This window comes from Chiloscyllium plagiosum, chromosome 3 (assembly GCF_004010195.1).
Source record: "Chiloscyllium plagiosum isolate BGI_BamShark_2017 chromosome 3, ASM401019v2, whole genome shotgun sequence".
In the NCBI taxonomy this organism is placed as follows: Eukaryota; Metazoa; Chordata; class Chondrichthyes; order Orectolobiformes; family Hemiscylliidae; genus Chiloscyllium; species Chiloscyllium plagiosum.
The window spans coordinates 72,066,168-72,084,299 of record NC_057712.1 but is presented as its reverse complement, the minus strand read 5'-3'; the positions used below and the strand labels follow the sequence as shown (position 1 = coordinate 72,084,299).

Sequence of the window (18,132 nt, the reverse complement as noted above, 5' to 3'; positions counted from 1 at the left end):
TCAATTGACTGTTGTTGCCATGGAACCTCAATTGAAGTATTTGTAATCTCCAGTCTAGTTATACTTGAGCTGCAGAACTGACTACAGCCAATTTCCTGGACTGGAATTGGATGAACCCCTTGATAGTGTTGTTACCTGACCCTTTGACCTCACTAGGGACGAGAACCATAGAGTCATAGAAACATACAGAATGGAAACAGACCCTTCATTCCAACATGTCCATGCCGACCAGATATTCTAAATTAATCCAATCCCATTTGCCAACATTTGGCCCATTTCCCTCCAACCCTTCCTATTTAAATGCCCATCCAGATACCTTTTAAATGTTGTAATTGTACCAGCCTCCACCACTTCGTCTGGCAGTTCATTCCATACACGCACTACTCTCTGCATGAAAAAGTTGCCACTGAGGTCCCTTTTAAATCTTTTCCCTCTCACCTTAAACCTATGCCCACTAGTTTTGGACTCCCGTGCCCTGGGGAAAAAAACATTGACACTTCATCCTATCCATGCCCCTCATGATTTTATAAACCTCAATAAGGTCATCCCTCAGCCTTTGACATACCAGGGAAAATAGCCCCAGCCCATTCAGCTTAGTCTCCTCTGCCTTTCATACATGGTTATTTGGTTGAAATATATGTAGAGCATTTGCCTTGAAAGCCTCTGGCACATAAATATGTTGATGTAGCACTATGCGAAACAGCAACAGGTCTACACCGTTGACTAATCGGTGCTCTGAACTGGGATAAGCTACCTCCTCTCTCTATGCGTAAAAAGGTAGTGTGATGTAGATAGAGGCTGACAGCTTCCAAGTAAGTGCAAAGTGAGTGAGCACTAAGAAATTAAGCCAAGAGCCATAAGATAGATGTGTAGATGCATGTCTGTGTGTGTATGCAAACTGATACATACAGGTTATAGGTGTTCCTGAGCACCAAATGAAGTTAAGGGCTGAGTGGTGTGAGACATGGTCCGAGGAGTGATGATGTGGTGAGGTTGGTGGATTACCATTGCCAACTTATGTGAATGAATATTGGAAGGGAAGGGAACAGGCAGTATGTATGATGAAAGCAGAGTTGGATTAAGGCCCAGGAAAGAAGGTTGGATTAAGGCCCAGGCTGCAGCTGCCTAGTTACTGGTCCGGCTTGCACGTTGGTGATTTGGTGCCACCTTGGGCAAGGAGGAGATAATTGGAAGCTGCATAGAAATTAGGTGAGTTTGGTGATTAATAAAATGCAAATACATTCAAAATGATGGCTACTGCCCATTAGTGAATTTTGAACTGGCTGTTTAAACAATTAGGGAAAATTAGAATAATTTCTCTTGATGTTGAGATTCTGACTGTTTCATTTTTAGCATTTTTCCCCACAATTCTTGCCTTTGCCTACATTGCTGAAGGGAGTGGAAAATTCCACCTTTTTTTGCTTCGTAACATAATGTCATTGAACTGTCTGTAAACAGTAACAATAAATCAGGATTACTAATTAAAGCAGTTACAACTTGCATTGATGCAAGATATAAGAATGAGGTTTACTAAAAATCTGATGATTAGAAAAACTGTCCAACACTACAGGCTGTTTCATAGGAACCTACAGCATACACAAAGTTTAATGAGGTGGTGCCTTACTGCTTTACCACTAGGGTGCTATGAATTCTACAAACATTTCATCTTGGAATCAGTCTGGTTGCTTCAAACTGACTGGTTCCAGCTAATTGGACATTTTAGATTACCTTCCCCACACCTCCTTACCTTTCAGAGCCTATTGACTGTGTATTTGTTAGTACAGACATGAAGCCCCAAATGACAGGTTTTGTGTTAAATTGTATAATGAGCACAATTAAAGTCTCACATATGAATCATAAAATAACATTCAGTTCTTCACTCATCTCAAAACTGCCAGAAAGAAATGACTGACCAAACAGCGGGAGAGAGAGAAGCTCATATTTTGATTGATTTTGTTCGCTGCTATACCGCATAGTGACTGTCAGCTACAAAATGTAAGCTTTTTACATAAAGGTTAACTGGAATAAAAGCAAACCAGTTTAGCAACATTTATGACTCAATTGCTATCATTGTTCCAACTCTAGCCTGCTCAAGAGTGCTGGCAGATATATACAAATTTACTGTGTCACAAATAAAACATGGCCAATTGAAGCACATCTTTATTCAACGAGCCAGTATTAAAGTATGGGAAAATAGGGTGGGACACTGAAATTCTTCAAATGGTAATTTGTAACAAGGCAAGGGAGGATACAGCAGACTTGTTAACCAAAATTAAACAGGGCTAATGGCACTCAAAACTTTATTTTGCATGTTCTTTGATTATAGGTAAGTGATATTTATAAATTTGGTCTAAAGATAATGCTTTTGGTTAATGAAAACAACAAAACTTAACACTATTGTATTCATTCATCTTGTGCCAAAAATGAGAGCAATGATAACTGTAATGTCTATCATTTTAGCTTTATTTATGATTTCCCTCACTCATACTATGCTTATCTGTGAAGCAGTGCAACTGTTTTCTTTCTTTTCTCTATTTTTGTACCTCAGATGGTGCCATGCATTGGTAACATTGTACACTTTTCACTGTACGCATGTTCTTTTGTAACTTGAGTACATGTGACAATAAACTTAATTCTATTCTGCTCTAATCCACATAATGAGTTGAAACTTTTCTTAGAATAAAGGGAAAACCATTTAAACTTGAGATGAAAAGGAATTTCTTCACTCATCTTTGTAATGCTGTACCTCAGCCAAGTCATTGAAAATGCTCAAGACAGGAATTAATCGATTGATCATTTCATGGGCTTTAGGGACAACATGGGAAAATGGCCGAAATGATTGGCCGTGATCTAATTGAATGGCAGAGCAGACTCAAAAGTCTGCATGGCCTACTACTGTTCCTATGTTCTGTTTATTAAGGCCTTATTTTAGATAGTCCTGTGAGAAATGAAAACACACTTTATTTAACATTGAAATCAAGCCTTTAATGAGCAAAAATCCTCCTTGACTTGCAACTCACTGTTGTATAGCAAGAAACTGACCACACTGCTTATCTAAAGCACAAAGGATGGAGTGAGATCCTTCTGACCAGGTCAGCCTCATCAGAATTCCCATCTAATTCAGTAAAATCCTTTGCACTGCTATTTTCAGGTGTCAAACAGTGAACTTTAAACTGTTAACTGACGACACCACAAAATACGATTTTAAACCTTCGAGGAAATAGGGTGGAATCCTACAGGGTTCTGAGCGGCATGAGCTATGGCAAGATGTGTGGCAGAATTAGGTGGGGAATTTTTGCTCATTAAATGGCTTGCTGTGGGTCCACCTCACCTCATTATTATTCAGTTTCCTGTCTTATCAAAAGCTTCAACAATATAAATGTCAAGAAATCACAACATGGAAACCAGAGCAGGTACTTGGCAACTTCAGCTTTTTCTGAAGGACCTCCATTTTGGATACATCTCAGCGCACACTCCAAAGGTACAAGCTATATGCACCCTACACCCCGATTCTAAGAATACCCTTGGCCCATCTTCAATCCACTTAAAGGACTTTTTTTTTTGCATTTCAATGCTGCACCAGCAACCTTTATTTAATGCTGCAGCAAGGACACTATATGCACTCAGAGTCATGTTCCCAGCTCATGGATTTGGCCAGGCTATGCCTCTGGCCCTTTGCTTGCTGTCACCATGCTAACTCACTCTGAGCCTACCTGGATGCTCATATCATCCCTACTTGCCTCACCTTTGTGTGCTGTGCCCCTTCAGCCAGAGATACCAGTCTCAGGGTGCTTCCATCTTGATTTGCTGGTTAGCAGAAATATGAAGCCAGAAGTTTGTCACATTTGCCAACAGGCCTTAATCAAGTCAATCCAGATAGCTTTCAGTCAGGGAGTGCTGGCACAGTTTCTCAAGGGCAGTCTCCTATACCAATTCAGGGGCGTAGACATGGTAAGTCAACTGCTTGGGGTGATCAGAGTCGGGATTGTCCTCTTATAAGGGTCAAGAAGCTGAATGTTGGGCTACTCACTGCTTTGCTTCAGTCTTTTTGCCCTAATGTGGGTTGCTTGTTCTGGAATGAAAGAGAGGGACAGATATTAAGGGAGATGAAGCTGTGACTACTGTCCCTGTAGGTGCAGGTGTGAAGCAGTCCCTACTGGGTTATTAGGAGGCACAGAGACCATGCAAGTTTACTGGTGTGTGAGCAAGAGGGGATGGTGGTATTTATCCTGCAGGAGTGGACAAGGTCATTGTCCTTCTTGCAACAGTGCTGAGCTTTCTTCCACATGGTTGAGTCTGGGTGGCAACATCAGACCAGGGTCTGGTGTCATGGTTTCCACTGCTGGTACCAAGGGAAGAGAGACTCATGAGGGTGTACCACCCTCCTCCAGCAGGACCTTTACATCCCTGCCCAGAATGGGGGTGCCGATTTCTCTGATCTGCCTTGCCCAGGGAAAATGTCATGAAGCAGTACTTTACAGAGGTGCAACAGCCTTTAAAGATAGCTTGGGCATAAGGGATGCCAGTGGATTCTAGGACATCCCTTGAATGGCAACCTGTTCCAGGAACAGTGAGTGGTAAGTTAGGCTGGAATCAGATGTGACCAATGCTTTAGGGGTGGGGTAGCCAGTTAATGAGGCAGACTTTCTAAAATACTGTTGGAAAACTCATTTTACTCACAGTGGAATTTGCTTCAAAAAGTTTGATACAATCCAGCTTAACCAAAATCCTACAAGTTTCAGTTTTAGTAAATAACGTAAGTTTTAGCCCATAGGATTTGTGGTGCTGGAAGGAGCCCCTGTTAATTGATCAACATAGATGTGGATCTTCCTAATCCTCCGTTGATCACCATGAATATTTTTTATTTTAAAATATACTTTATTCATAAAAAAAATCTTAGAACGCACACAAAGCCACACATGCAGTTCAGTAGTTAAACATTGACTGCACAAGGAGGACCATCAACTCGGTGAAAGATGATCTTTGGTCTGCTTGAAACTTGTTGGTCTTCCAGAGCAAGGAGTTGACCTTGATGGAGTATTGCAGACTGCCACATTCCTAGATCCAGGACTACATGCTGAGGGATACATAAAGCTTGAGACAGCTGCCTCCAAGACATAATGGGGAAAGACCACTCTCTTCATTCTTTCTGTTGAAGTCAAATGAGGCATTCAGTTACCGGACCCTCCTGGTGCCTCAAATGCATGAAAGTGTAGTCTGGTTCAAGAGGAGATGCCTTTGGTTTGTCGGGACAGAGTTAAACTTCAATGTTTGTTTATTTACCTTTATCATCATTACGACATGCATTGGGGTGTGTAGCAATGCTGGGAGAGCTCAAACTGTTCAGTGGCATGACATGTCTAGTTGGTGCTATAGCCTGACTGAATTAGTGCGATCACAATTTCTGGTAAAGGCAGATAAAGGCATATACAACTTGGAAAAGTAAATTCAGTCACTTTTCTTTTTTAAAAAAAACTGACCGTTCTATTTGCTTCCAACACTCTTAAAAGACATCATTTTCTAATCATAGTTTGAGAAATAAATCCATTCATGCTTAACTTTTAGTTTATTAGAGCTTTCCAAATCTTTTTTTCAGTTTGCTTTTAAGAGCTGACTAATTTTCAGAGGTTTGCTAATTTTCACTTGAAGTTTGCTTGGTTTCACAAGCTCAATGTACTTTAAATTAAAATGATCCATTTCAATGATCACAAACATTGTGAGTTCTAAACCTGTAAAACAACTCAGACCTACATTCCTGCAATAACTTAATTTGCATAAAAAATACGTGACACAGAGTCTCATTGTTTGCTTGTATTTTATTCCTTCAGAGCCTGCAATACCTTACCCTGTCATGGGACAACAGAGTCTTGCTGAAGGAACCTAAACATCTGACAGAAAGTCTCACATTATGAATGTGGCAGAATATCTTATGTGAGCCTGAAAGAATGCAAGCACCTGGCTTAACCTCTTGTTGACTGTGAACAATCTCAAAAGGAAAAACCAAGAGATTTAAAGTTTAGTGCAAAGAGCAAGTGTAACAGCTGAAAGAAGGACAGACGCCCTGCTACTTAAAGTTGCAAACTTTCTCTGACTGGTCTGGTTTCAGTTCACTCAAATTTCATTGAGAACATTGGAAAATGAAAACAGAGATGGATCTGACAAAAATTGTGGACCTGAGCTTTCTATCTGAAGATGAACAGTTAGCGCTTCAGCAAGTCCTAAAAAGAGATGCTGCTCTGCAAAAGCTTGAAGAAAACCGCATCAAGTAGGTTCCAATTTTGTCTTCCTCCGATCAATGCTAATTACTTTATTATTTTCTTGTATTGCACAGTTTATTTAGCAATATGGTATATTAGTAGGAAATTAGTTTTAATCAGTTTATGCAGTGATTGACAGTTTAGTTTCCTTATTTGTATTAACTATATGACATGCATGATGTATATTATAATTACCTTCTTGTCATTTCAAGTTTCTCAGAGATTAAAGGAGGAAAGGAAAGGATATACCTTCTACTAAAATCTGCACAATCTATCAGCATCCATCCTAATTTCACTAAAAGAAAGCAATAATTTCTACATCTGCAAAACAAACTCTGGCTTTTGTCAGTACACGTGTACAATAGTCTATTTATATCTGTACAAATTTAATACGCCTACACAGAGCTCACTATAGAAAAACCTTTCACTTTATACTTGCTTTTCTCACTATTCCCCCTTCCTTCAAATGAGATTTCAAACTGAGGCTCCACTTAGAAACATTGATTCAAGAGATGGGTGACATGGTGGCTCAGTGGTTAGCATAACTGCCTCACAGCGTTGGTTTGATTCCACTCTTTGGCAACTGTCTGTGTGGAGTTTGCACATTCTTACCATGTTTTGTGGGTTTCCTCTGAGTGCTCCAGTTTCCTCCCACAGTCAAAAGATGTGCAGCTTAGGTGGATTAGCCACGCTAAGTTACCTATAGTGTTCAGCGATGTGCTGACTGGATGGGTTTAGTCATGGGACAGGATAGCCGGTTAGGTCTGGGTGAGATGCCTTTTGGAGGGTTAGTGTAAACTTTATGGGTTGAATGGTCTGCTTCCACACTATGGGAATTCTTTGTGAAGCTGGACAATTCTTCAGTAAATATTTATCCCTGAGCTGATGTAACTTCACAGATTATTATTCCAAATTCATATCTTGTTGTGTGCAAATTGACTGTTGTGTTTCCTAAATTACAATAGTGACTGATTTCAAAAGTACTTTATTGACTGCAAAGAACTTGGTGATCTCTCAAGAAAGTATTCTATACTTGCAACACTTTTTTCACCAAATTGTTCTGCTTAATTAAAAGCAAAAGAGATCTTCCTGTTTTGGGAGTGACCATCATAAAGTATTCACTCTGGCACATCATATTTTTGCAGATCTTTAGCATAATGTGTTGTGACTTAAATATCTTTGTTTTATTGTACTTCAATCTTTATATCTGCAACTTAATTTAATTCTTAATGCAGCCATGCTAGTTGATACTGTTTTAGTCCAGTAATGTTGCAAAATTATGGGTAAGCCAATGATATGTGCACTTCTGGGTGGGTAGCATTGACTTGCTCTGAAAAGTGATAATGAAATCTTCTGTTATGTGCTAGATTATATTAGTGATTGGTTTCCCCCTTTTCCACACCTTCAGCATTCTCTTCTCCAAAGGGAGTGTGGAATCTTGTTTCTGTTTCTTGTCATTCCTGCTCTTAACACTGACTAATACAAGGAGTGGCAGGTCAGCCCAAATCTCCTCTCATTTGTCCTCCCTCCCAGTAATTTTTGCTCTCAACTTCCCTGTTAACAGCACTACTGTGACTGAGTATAAACGTTAAAACTCAGTGAAATAACATGGAGATAATTGTAATTTGAGAAGACTGTAAAATTCGTGAATTAGAATAAAATTCCCCAAATATGTATTTGATAAATTTTTAAAAATCCCCATTTAATTTTCCATTGGTTTTACTTCTGTGTAATGACATTGTTGTTGTGCACAAATAATGAAAATATTTTATGACAATTATTTACAACTTTCTCAATTAAATGACCACTCCTTTCTCCTGTTACTGACACTACCAAGGGAATGTTTAATATCTCAATATTTTTCTGCTCATGTCTTTCACTTCTTTTGAAAACACAAACTGCAATATTGCTGCAAATAAGAAAATATACTGAATCCCATCAGATTATTTTCAAATAAATCATCATACGGACTGGATATTCCTAATCAATTGCCAAAGATTTAAAGTTATGATTGAAGAACTTTTAAGTGAGGGTGTACCACTTTACGATTACCTCTCTTCCTTGACAGAGAAGAATAGGCTACCAGATCAGTCTGCTACATAAACAGAGGTAAGGAGGAGCTGGGCAGCTATATTTTGCTTCCTTTTGTTGTCTATTAATACTAGAATATGGAACGGTGGGAGAAACGTCACTGAAATTCATTTAAGATAGACAGGGCCATATCTCCTTTAAGGCTATTTGCCTTCTTCTCCCAATTAGAAATGTCACCCAGTGGAACATCAATGAATTTTGATTTTTAACCAATTTTTTTGTCCTTCTGATTGGGAATAAAGACAGAGTTCATCCTGCATAGTTCAGCCATGACCTAGGCAAATGATTTGTATCAAAGCAGGCTCAGAAATAGGTAGAAAGCTCCTCTATGGCAGTATAACTAGCCCAGGGAGAATTCTGTCCTGATCCTTTAGTTCTGAGATTTTGCAAGGGTCGCTGAGATTGGAATCAAGCTGAACCAAGATCTGTGCAGAAATAGTTCCCTTTCCTACCCGGCACCAGCATGGCAAATGATTGTATTCCCACCCAGCCAGTCTAAAATCTGCTTGTAGTTTGGGAAGCAAGATAGCACTGTAGTGCAATGGTTATGTCGCATGATTAGTAATGCAGGAGAACATGGTTTTAAATCCCATCGTGGTTTCAGAATTTGAATTAAATTTAAAATGCAAAGCTAAGATTAGTGACCACAAAGCTGTGAAATTTCCAACTGGAGTATTATACAGTAAGTACTGATTTTACCAATGTGCATCTTTTACACTTAAGTGCTGTATTTTACCCTTACAGTGGGAATCGTGAGTCAGGCTATTTCCTAACATCAGAATCTTTCTTTCTGGCCTTGCTGCTTGCCCATGCTATTTTCATGATGAGGTGGTGAAGAGGCAGGCTGCAGTTGAGGCCACTTTCTTTGGAAGCAGGCCTGAAGTGGGAATAGAGATGGGTAGATGGAGGAGCCAAGCTAGTGAGGACATTTGCTCCCACTGGGGCCTAGAGGCAGATACCAACGCTGCCAGGTTCATGTCTCCTTTATATTGGTGGGGGGATTGGTGGACAGACGTGTCTCCCATTTTTGGTGAAGACAATTGTGCCCCGAATGGGATTCCGAATGGCCTGTGGTGCCAGTTTGGCCTATCCCCTTGCCTGCCTGCCTTTCTAAAACCTCTAAGTGGGCCTGGAAAATTCAGCCCATTTGTTATTCCAATAACTGTTGCTGTTTTAAAATCATATTATGTTTTCTTAATAATGGTTTAACATTTGATAAAAGGAGCTGTTAGTTGTGCAGTGGGTCAGGCACATGAATAATTTATGTCTTCTGTACATTCTGACAAATGATTTTAATTAGCTAGATAAACACTGTGCATAAATTTGGATTGGTCAAATTTCAAGGGAACTTGATGATCTTATTCAGGACACTGTCAGTACTGAGGTACCCGTGACTGTGTTAGCAGGTTAAAATCAATTATTTTACTTGTTACTATTTGCTAGAGGAGGATGTATGCACATTTCAGTGTTATTTACATTTTTTCTTTGGTCTTTCATTGGATGTGGGCATCACTGACCATTTATTACCTGTCCCTAAATGCCCTTAAGAAGGTGGTTACCCACCTTCTTTCACTGCTGCATCCACCTGATCTAGGTACATCCATATTGATGCTGAGAAGGGATTTCCAGGATTTACACCAAACAATAGTGAACCGTCAGTGTTCTAGCTCCAAGTCAGGATGGTGTGTGGCTTGGAGGGGAATTTGCAGGTGGTGGTATTTCCATGCATACCACCCTTACTCTGTTACTGTTTCTCAGTAAGTAAAAGGACTGCAGAATCACAAGTGAAAAACAAACCACATATTCAAATAGTCGCATAAATGTTACCTCGCAAGTACTCAAGCTGTTACACAGACCGCTAAACCATAAACATTATTCTTTTTTAAAAAACGTTTACCCTTATTGTTACGGACATTATTCATTCTTCTCATTAACAGTAAAGTAATCAAACCATCTGTTTAAACCAGGGAAAAGTCTCATCAGGGCTGCAAGTAAACTTGACACACTATTAATAAATATTCTGCTCAAGCCTTCATGCCTTCTTGCAAACATTACAAAAATAGATATGTATAAGAAAGACCATTATAACTCCTGCTGTGACAGAAATGCTATGTTGGCACTTTTTGCTTCTCTAAAGAAATCAAAGATTGACAAACATTGGCCTTTTTAGATTTGATGACTATGGTAGAGTCATTGTACTTGATTTTTAAACTTATCACACTCTGGGCCCCTCAGCAGTTGCATCCCTGCTGACATGGAATTTGAGGCCACCCTGGCACTTTGGCCCATCTGATATTGCTCCAGCCCATTTGGATTGATGACTCATCAGTTTTATTTAAATAAGTCCTCAGAATGGATCTAGCTTTGCTGCTGGAATAGCTGACCCAGTACTTGCTCTGTTAGCCTATCACCCAAATGTTCCAGTTCCAATCTGTCCAACAAACTAAATTAGAAGCAGTCTGTCAGTGTGTGATACGCTGGAAAGTTGATTGTTTCTTTGAAAGTTGAGAAGGATGTAACAAATAGAAATGGTATTACAATTCTGTGAAGAAGTATAACATTTTTTTAAAAAGTACTTGAATTCCAGTGATAGGAAGGATGTTGTGGAACTTGAAAGGGTTCAGAAAAGATTTACAAGGAGGTTGCAAGGGTTGGATGGTTTGAGCTATACGCTGATGCTTAATAGGTTGGGGTTGTTTTCCCTGGAGCACTGGAGGCTGAGGGGTGAAGTTATAGAGGTTTATAAAATCATAAGGGGCATGGATAAGGTAAATAGACAAGGTCTTTTCCCTGGGGTGAGGGAGTACGCAATCAGAGGGTATAGGTTTAGGGTGAGAGGGGAAAGATTTAAAAGGGACCTAAAGGGAAACTTTTTCACACAGGATGGTGTTTGTATGGAATGAACTGCCAGAGGAAGTGGTGGACGCTGGTACAATTACAACATTTAAAAAGCATCTGGATGGGTATATGAATAGGAAGGGTTAGAGGGATATGGACCGAGTGCAGGTAAATGGATATAGATTAGTTTTGGATATCTGGTCGGCATGGACAAGTTTGACTGAAAGGTCTGTTTCTGTGCTGTACATATCTATGACTCTGTGACTCTATAATTGATTGAAAACATCATATTACTTCACGGGACTGCAGGTATTAAGACTTTTGATCTGATAAACAAAAAAACAATGTTGCCTAAGTACTCAAAACAGAAGGTGCTGGAGAAATGCAGTAGGTCTGGCACTATGTGTGGAATGATCGCCACTCTTCTTTAGACCAAGAATTCATAGAATCCTTACAGGGTGGAAACAGGCCATTTGGCTCTACAAGTCTGTATTGACCCTCTGAAGAGTAACCCACCCAGACCCATTCCCCTACCCTATTACTCTACATATACCCTGACTAATACATCTAACATACACACCCCAAAACATTATGGGCAATTTATCATGGCCAATTCACCTAACCTGCACATCTTTCGGTTGTGAGAGGAGACCGGAACACCTGGAGGAAACCCACACAAGCATGGAGAGAATGTGCAAACTCCACACACAGTTGCCCGAGGTTGGAATTGAACCCAGGTCCCTGGCACTATAAGGCAGCAATGTCAACTTCTAACACTGAAACAGTTCTGAAGAAAAAGCACTTTGTTTTTATTTTGTAAGTTTTAAAAAATTAAACATTGTTTAAAGCTTAACCTTTTATAAACCCTGGAATTCTCCACTGCCTCATATATGCCAACTCCATCAGACCAGAGGATGTAAGAACAGAAGTAGGCCATTCAACCCATTGAGTCTGCTCCACCATTCAACGTGATCATGGCTGATTACTGTAAGTAATCTAATAATCCTCAACGTAACATTCCTTCCTTATCCCCATAGCCTTTAATTTCCTTAATGATTAAAAATCTATCTCAGTCTTGAATGTGCTTTATGACCCAGACTCAACAGCCCTTTGAGGTAAAGGATTCCACAGATTGACTGTCCTCTCATAGAAATCAAAAATCCTCATCTCTATCTTAAATGGGTGAACCCTCACTCTGTGATTATGCCCTTTGATCCAAGACCTCTCCCACAAGAGGGATCAACTTTTCAAACTTTGCCCTGTAAAATCCTCTAAAAATCTTGTACGGTTCAAAAAGATCTTTCCCTGATTCTTTGAAATACCAATGAGCACAGGCCTAACCTACTCAATTTCTCCTCATAAGAAAATCCCTCCAAGCCTGGAATCAACTCGTACCAAACCATGCCCCAATAACTTGTCATACCCTCTGAAAACCCATGAATCCCTATTCAGTTGCAAGACCCCTTATAGCTCCATTACCAACATAATACTAACCCATGCCCCCCCCCCCATTGTTCTGCCATTACACCTATCTTGCCAACTTGCCCAGTTTCCACTATAGCCAGCCCACTTGGAGTTGGAAATCAAATTGTGAAGTTCGTTACCCCTAACCATTCCCCATCATAATGATAGTTATGGAAAAATGTAAGCAGTAATGATACAGTGAACAACTTAAGTATCACTGATGAAAACATAAAATTTGTTCACACTTCCATCGAGCACTCAACAGGACTTTTGTAATAATATCAATACAAAAGGAACAACATTGTATGCTGTATGAAGAAAGGAGTGTTGATTGGTTTGAAAGTAGACGCTGATTGGTAAGAGCACTCGCCATTGAGAAGTCAACAATTAAGTTACAGGCAGACACGGTGGCTGCTTAGTGGTTAACACTACTGCCTCACAGCATCATGGACCTGGGTTCGATTCCGGTCCTGGGCAACTGTCTGTGTGGAGTTTGCATATTCTCCCTGTGTCTGTGCTGAAGTGCTCTCAGTTCCTCCTACAGTCTGAAGATGATTAGCAATGGGAAATGCAGGAATAGGGTGGTGGGCGTGTGGATCTGGAAGGAATGCTCTATGGAGGGTTGGTGTGTTCTTGATGGGCTGAAAGACCTGCTTCTACACTTTGGAATTCTATGAATTGCCATGTTTTTTGTTTAAATTTAAACTGGGCAGGTTGTAGGGATTTGTGACACACTGGTAGTGTTCCTATCTTTGTCATAACATCTCTGTGCAGGTTAATTAAAAATATCTGAACCAACCAGGTTGACTCAGATTGGTTAAGATATCCCTTGGAGGAGAATGGCTGTTTTTTGTGTTCAATGCAATATGAGCACATGGAGAAAGTGAGGACTGCAGATGCTGAAGATCAGAGCTGAAAAATGTGTTGCTGGAAAAGTGCAGCAGGTCAGGCAGCATCCAAGGAGCAGGAGAATTGATGTTTCGGGCATAAGCCCTTCTTCAGGAATGAGCACATGTTCATTCTTACTTCAAAGAACACATCTTTGGCAACTAATGTCTGTAGTTTCGATCAGGTCCATGCCCACCACACTATAAGCTCGACTGACAATCTTAAATCAGGTTTTCCCCTACCTATGAGTTGCAATCTGCCAGTGTTTTCCTACCAACAAACAGAGATCTCTAGGAAATCAGAATGAGGCTTCTAGATCTGGGTTATTAGTGACATTTTAAATCCATGTGGAGCCCCCACCATACTATGAAAATTCAACAGTCTACATGCATTATCAGAGATGCCTTTACCATTGTGCACAGGTGTCAACATCTTGCACCTTTTTCTGAATATAACAACAAACTGTTCCCACTATAACAATCAGAGCTAAATGTAAGGGAGAATTCGGAACAGTCATGTGATCCTTTTATTTCTACATTTTATCCTATGGTAAAAGACAATTTCAAAACATCACCTTATAACAAAGGTATTCGTAATGGTAGGAATAGGCCATATAGCTCTTTGAATGTGCTTCACCATTCAATGTAATCACAGTTGAACTTCCTCCTTAACTCAGCTTTTGCACTGAATTGCATTTTCTTTGATTACCATTAATTTTCAAATAACCATCCTCTGTTTTGAATATACTCAATGATCCTCCATCCTCTGAGTAAATAATGCTTTTAAAGATTCACAACTTTGAGAGCAAAATAAAATCTACAGCTCAATCCTAAATGACGGGTTCCTTATATCCAAAAACTATGACCCCTAGTGGAGGCAAGAGAACAAACACTCTGAGCATCCATCCTCTAGTACTTTGAGAGTTTATTTGCTTGATGAGATAATCTTTCTTTCTTTCATGCTCTGCTGAATAGCACTAATTCTAGTTGACCTCTAGCATGGGACAACCCTGCCACCCCAGGAATCAACTTAGTAAAACTTCATTGTAGCCCACTTGAGGCAAGGGAATCCTTCCTTCTGTGATGTGAGAGTTGAACACAAAGACGGCCCAAAGATCATGAAACAAGGATTATTTCTTCCACTGTCATCAGTTTATTACAAACATGAAGAGAAATTAATTTTAAAAATGGAAATATTTACAGTATCTACATGTCATTTACATTGGGTTGAGGAATCCATTATTTGTCTTCTTCTTACCATGAGTTCAGTTTCCTCTTTCCCCCCAGAGAATGTCTATTTGACTGCCCTAGGTGTCCTCCCTCACCATTTTAAATTAACATAGCATTTGCCTTCTAATTCTTGTTATATCAACATGTTAACTTCCCATGTGTCTTGAACAAGAACAACCAAATCCCTCTGTGCGTGAACATTCAGTCACATTTCAAAATGCATTCTGTTTTTCTATCCTTCCGAGTGAAGTGTAAATAATTTGACATTTCCCCACACTGTACTGCATGTGTGATCTCCTTGCCCATTCACATACTCAGTCTATATTCCTTTGGAGTCTCTTTGGATTGTCCGCACTGCTTAATGCTTAGCCATAGCAAAACACTCTGTGGATAGGTTGGAAATGCATGGCAGGTGTGGTAGCATCATAGAGTAACAGAGTTAATGTTTAGCATTTTGAGCATCTCCATAATTATGTCAACATAGACATCAATTTATATTCTGGAATCTTCACCTGATAACACAAACAAACTGATTTGCAAATTAATCTTTAAATATCAACACAAAATTTTTAAGGACCTGAATAAAATTGTTTTGAGCAAGCACATGCTTAGCTATATGATAGCTGATCTCTACTTGGAAATAAATTTGGAGACCAAAGTGTTCTTGCAGGTTTTGCTCCATCAGAGGTATTTTGTCCAGACTACAATAACTGAGCAAAATACAAGAAAGGGCTGATGAACGTTTGGATGCTAATTTTGATAACTTGTCAAAAACACATCCTTTGATGTGAGACATACAAAATTGAGCTTCACCACAATCTACTGAGCCCTTTTAGGTACAGAGCCAGCAATTGAGTCACTTTTTAAACATGGGTATTTAAGATTGAGAAGATAAAGTTTAATACACCTGGTTTCTAGTTCAGATTGCTGCTGTGCCATCAGCAGAATGTCCAGACATCCCCTATATTCAAGACTAATAATGTTCTACATTATTCCAGCAGCTCTACTTCTGTGATGCAGTACCAGTGTTAGCAACTGTTAACCTTTAATGCATGAAAAGTTTCCAAGGAATAATGGATCACTTAAGAGTTTATTATGCTACCATTATTATGTTATGTTGTGAATACAATAGAATCTAATTATTATTCAACAATGTACAATACTTGAAAGGTTACTTGTATCATTAGAAATTCAGTGCAGTGATAATTATTGTAAATTGACTTCCGTAGAGTGCATTAACCCATAGGGAGAAGTCTCCATTTTACTCTGAGCGCTATGTCCTGTAATTGCTTATCAACTCCAAGTTTATACATATATGATGAAATTACAAAAAGGGGGCTTTTTCTACTGATACCTAAAGTTAATCCACAAAGCCTCACTTATTCACTTCACACATGATCATCTCTGTTCAGCCAAAGAACTTATAGCTTTGTTCATGTTGAGGGAGGACAGCGAAGGGAGTGAAATAGACATTCTCTGGGGGGGGTGAAAGGAAACTGGTCTCATGGTAAGAAGGAGAAGACTGACAATGGATTCTTCAATGCAATGTAAATGACATGTAGATACTGTAAATGTTTCCATTTTTAAAACTAATTTCCTTTGTTCCACTGTTCTTGTCCTCTGCCCTGGCTGCAGCACACTTTTGGAAGGTATATCGTCATGTACAGAATCCACTTACTCTCTATCCTCTGAGATGTGTACATTGTCAACCTTTGAGCATGATGTGTCATCATGATTGTTGTCTTCTCTGTCTCCTGTCCATTACTAAGGCAGGTTGTTCTTGGTACTTGTTTGAAAGAACAAAGATGTAGAGCTAAAGCTCTACTGAGATGAGGTAGATCAAGTAAGAGCTGTATCATCTGTTGCTTATAAATGAAAAGAGATTGTGGTTTATTGTGATGTTTGCATGATTATGATGTGTTGAGGTCATGTCTTTAAGATGGAATAATATTGACATGTGCTAAAGTCTGTCTGATAGCAATCCTGTGCACTGTAACATCTGACATTAAGGGGGAACCTAGATTCTTTTACTGGGATGAAGATACAGATATTTACACATGGAGACAATGGCAGATGCTTGAGACCTAATAGCAATAGACTGGATTGTGAATATCTCAGAAAAGTATTGAGAATGTCTGGCTTTAACTTGGTTATTTTACTTCCAAGATAAAAGGGTTTGGCTCTCAAGGACATCAAATCAGCATTTCTACCTTAGACTTGTGATTTACATTCCACTGTCGATGACCTTGTAAGGAGAAAACTCTCAGAAAAAGTTACTTGGCTTGGATTCTGCGGATTAAGAGCAGCAATTAGCAGTAGGACGGTATGGTCCATCACACAGGAATGTAGGTAGCAGCTTTTGCTCCGAAGAAAAAAGGCGGAATTCATGAGAAAGTTAAAACAAGTTTGGAAGATTCACCTAGCCTGTCCCAGAGGATGAATCTCTCAGGAGAAATCTCCAAATGAAAGTCTACCTAGTTCCCAGCAGGGAAAAGGAAGCCCTTATTGTTAGAAATGTAATGGTACTGAAGGGGTTAATGTTCATGTTGCATTGGCTGCACCTGTTCTAGTGATGTCTCACTCAGTCTGTGGGTGGAGTCATTGAGTTTGATTTTAGCTTTCAGAGAGAGCAAATGTATCTGTACCAGCTCCTAACCTGGTAATCATGGCTGACCAAATGTAGTTGTAGTTATTGTTATTATGCATTAAACTTTCTGGTTTTCTATGAGCAGTGTCTCTCCTGTTGATGCTACTTTTTGATGTATCCTCCACCACTAATCACTCAATAGGCCTGAAACAAAGGAGACGCTGGTGGCAGTGACTACTCCAAAATAACCCTTATCCATTACCTCGTAATGATAGAGGTAGCAAATGCCATAAGATAGTTCCAGGGTAGTTATCAGGGAAAATATCACACAAGAGCTAAGAATTACCTTGGACTGGTTCCAGGAGAAATGAATGTCCACTTGAAGGGCAGCGTAAACTATATCTGTGATGTCTGTTTTGGGTTGCATTAGAAAAATGTAATTTTTTTTGTCATTCGAAGTACCAGTTTCCTATGCAGATGGTGTTTAGTCAATAGTGTTTTTAGTCTGCTGTTACAGGAAATGTCCTGAATGTGAAATTTTGTCATATCATCCTTTCAGTTATTAACTGGAATTCTAAATTTATTTTCAAAAGTTATTAGTTTTAATGGAAACCATAATTGGGATGTGAGCAGGAGAATCATGTATGAATTATTGTCATGATCAGTTGATTCTTTTCCAGTGCCAGGTATGGGCTCAGTCATTTCCATTTCAGAAATGGCCAACTGCAAATCTTCAAACTTTAGGACATGTGGACATAGCTTCGCCCTCTAGAAAGCT

At 39.4% G+C, this 18,132-nt stretch overlaps 1 protein-coding gene across 1 annotated transcript in view; it reads left to right on the top strand.

The window, feature by feature from the left end:
* Nucleotides 1-5,828: 5,828 nt before the first annotated feature.
* LOC122545235 (synaptotagmin-like protein 1) overlaps nucleotides 5,829-18,132 on the top strand; it is a 205,886-nt gene continuing 193,582 nt past the window's right edge. Inside the window, exon 1 of the mRNA XM_043684344.1 lies at nucleotides 5,829-6,265. Coding sequence (XP_043540279.1) covers nucleotides 6,138-6,265 — 128 coding nt within the window. The 5' untranslated portion in view covers nucleotides 5,829-6,137. The remainder of the gene's footprint in view (nucleotides 6,266-18,132) is intronic.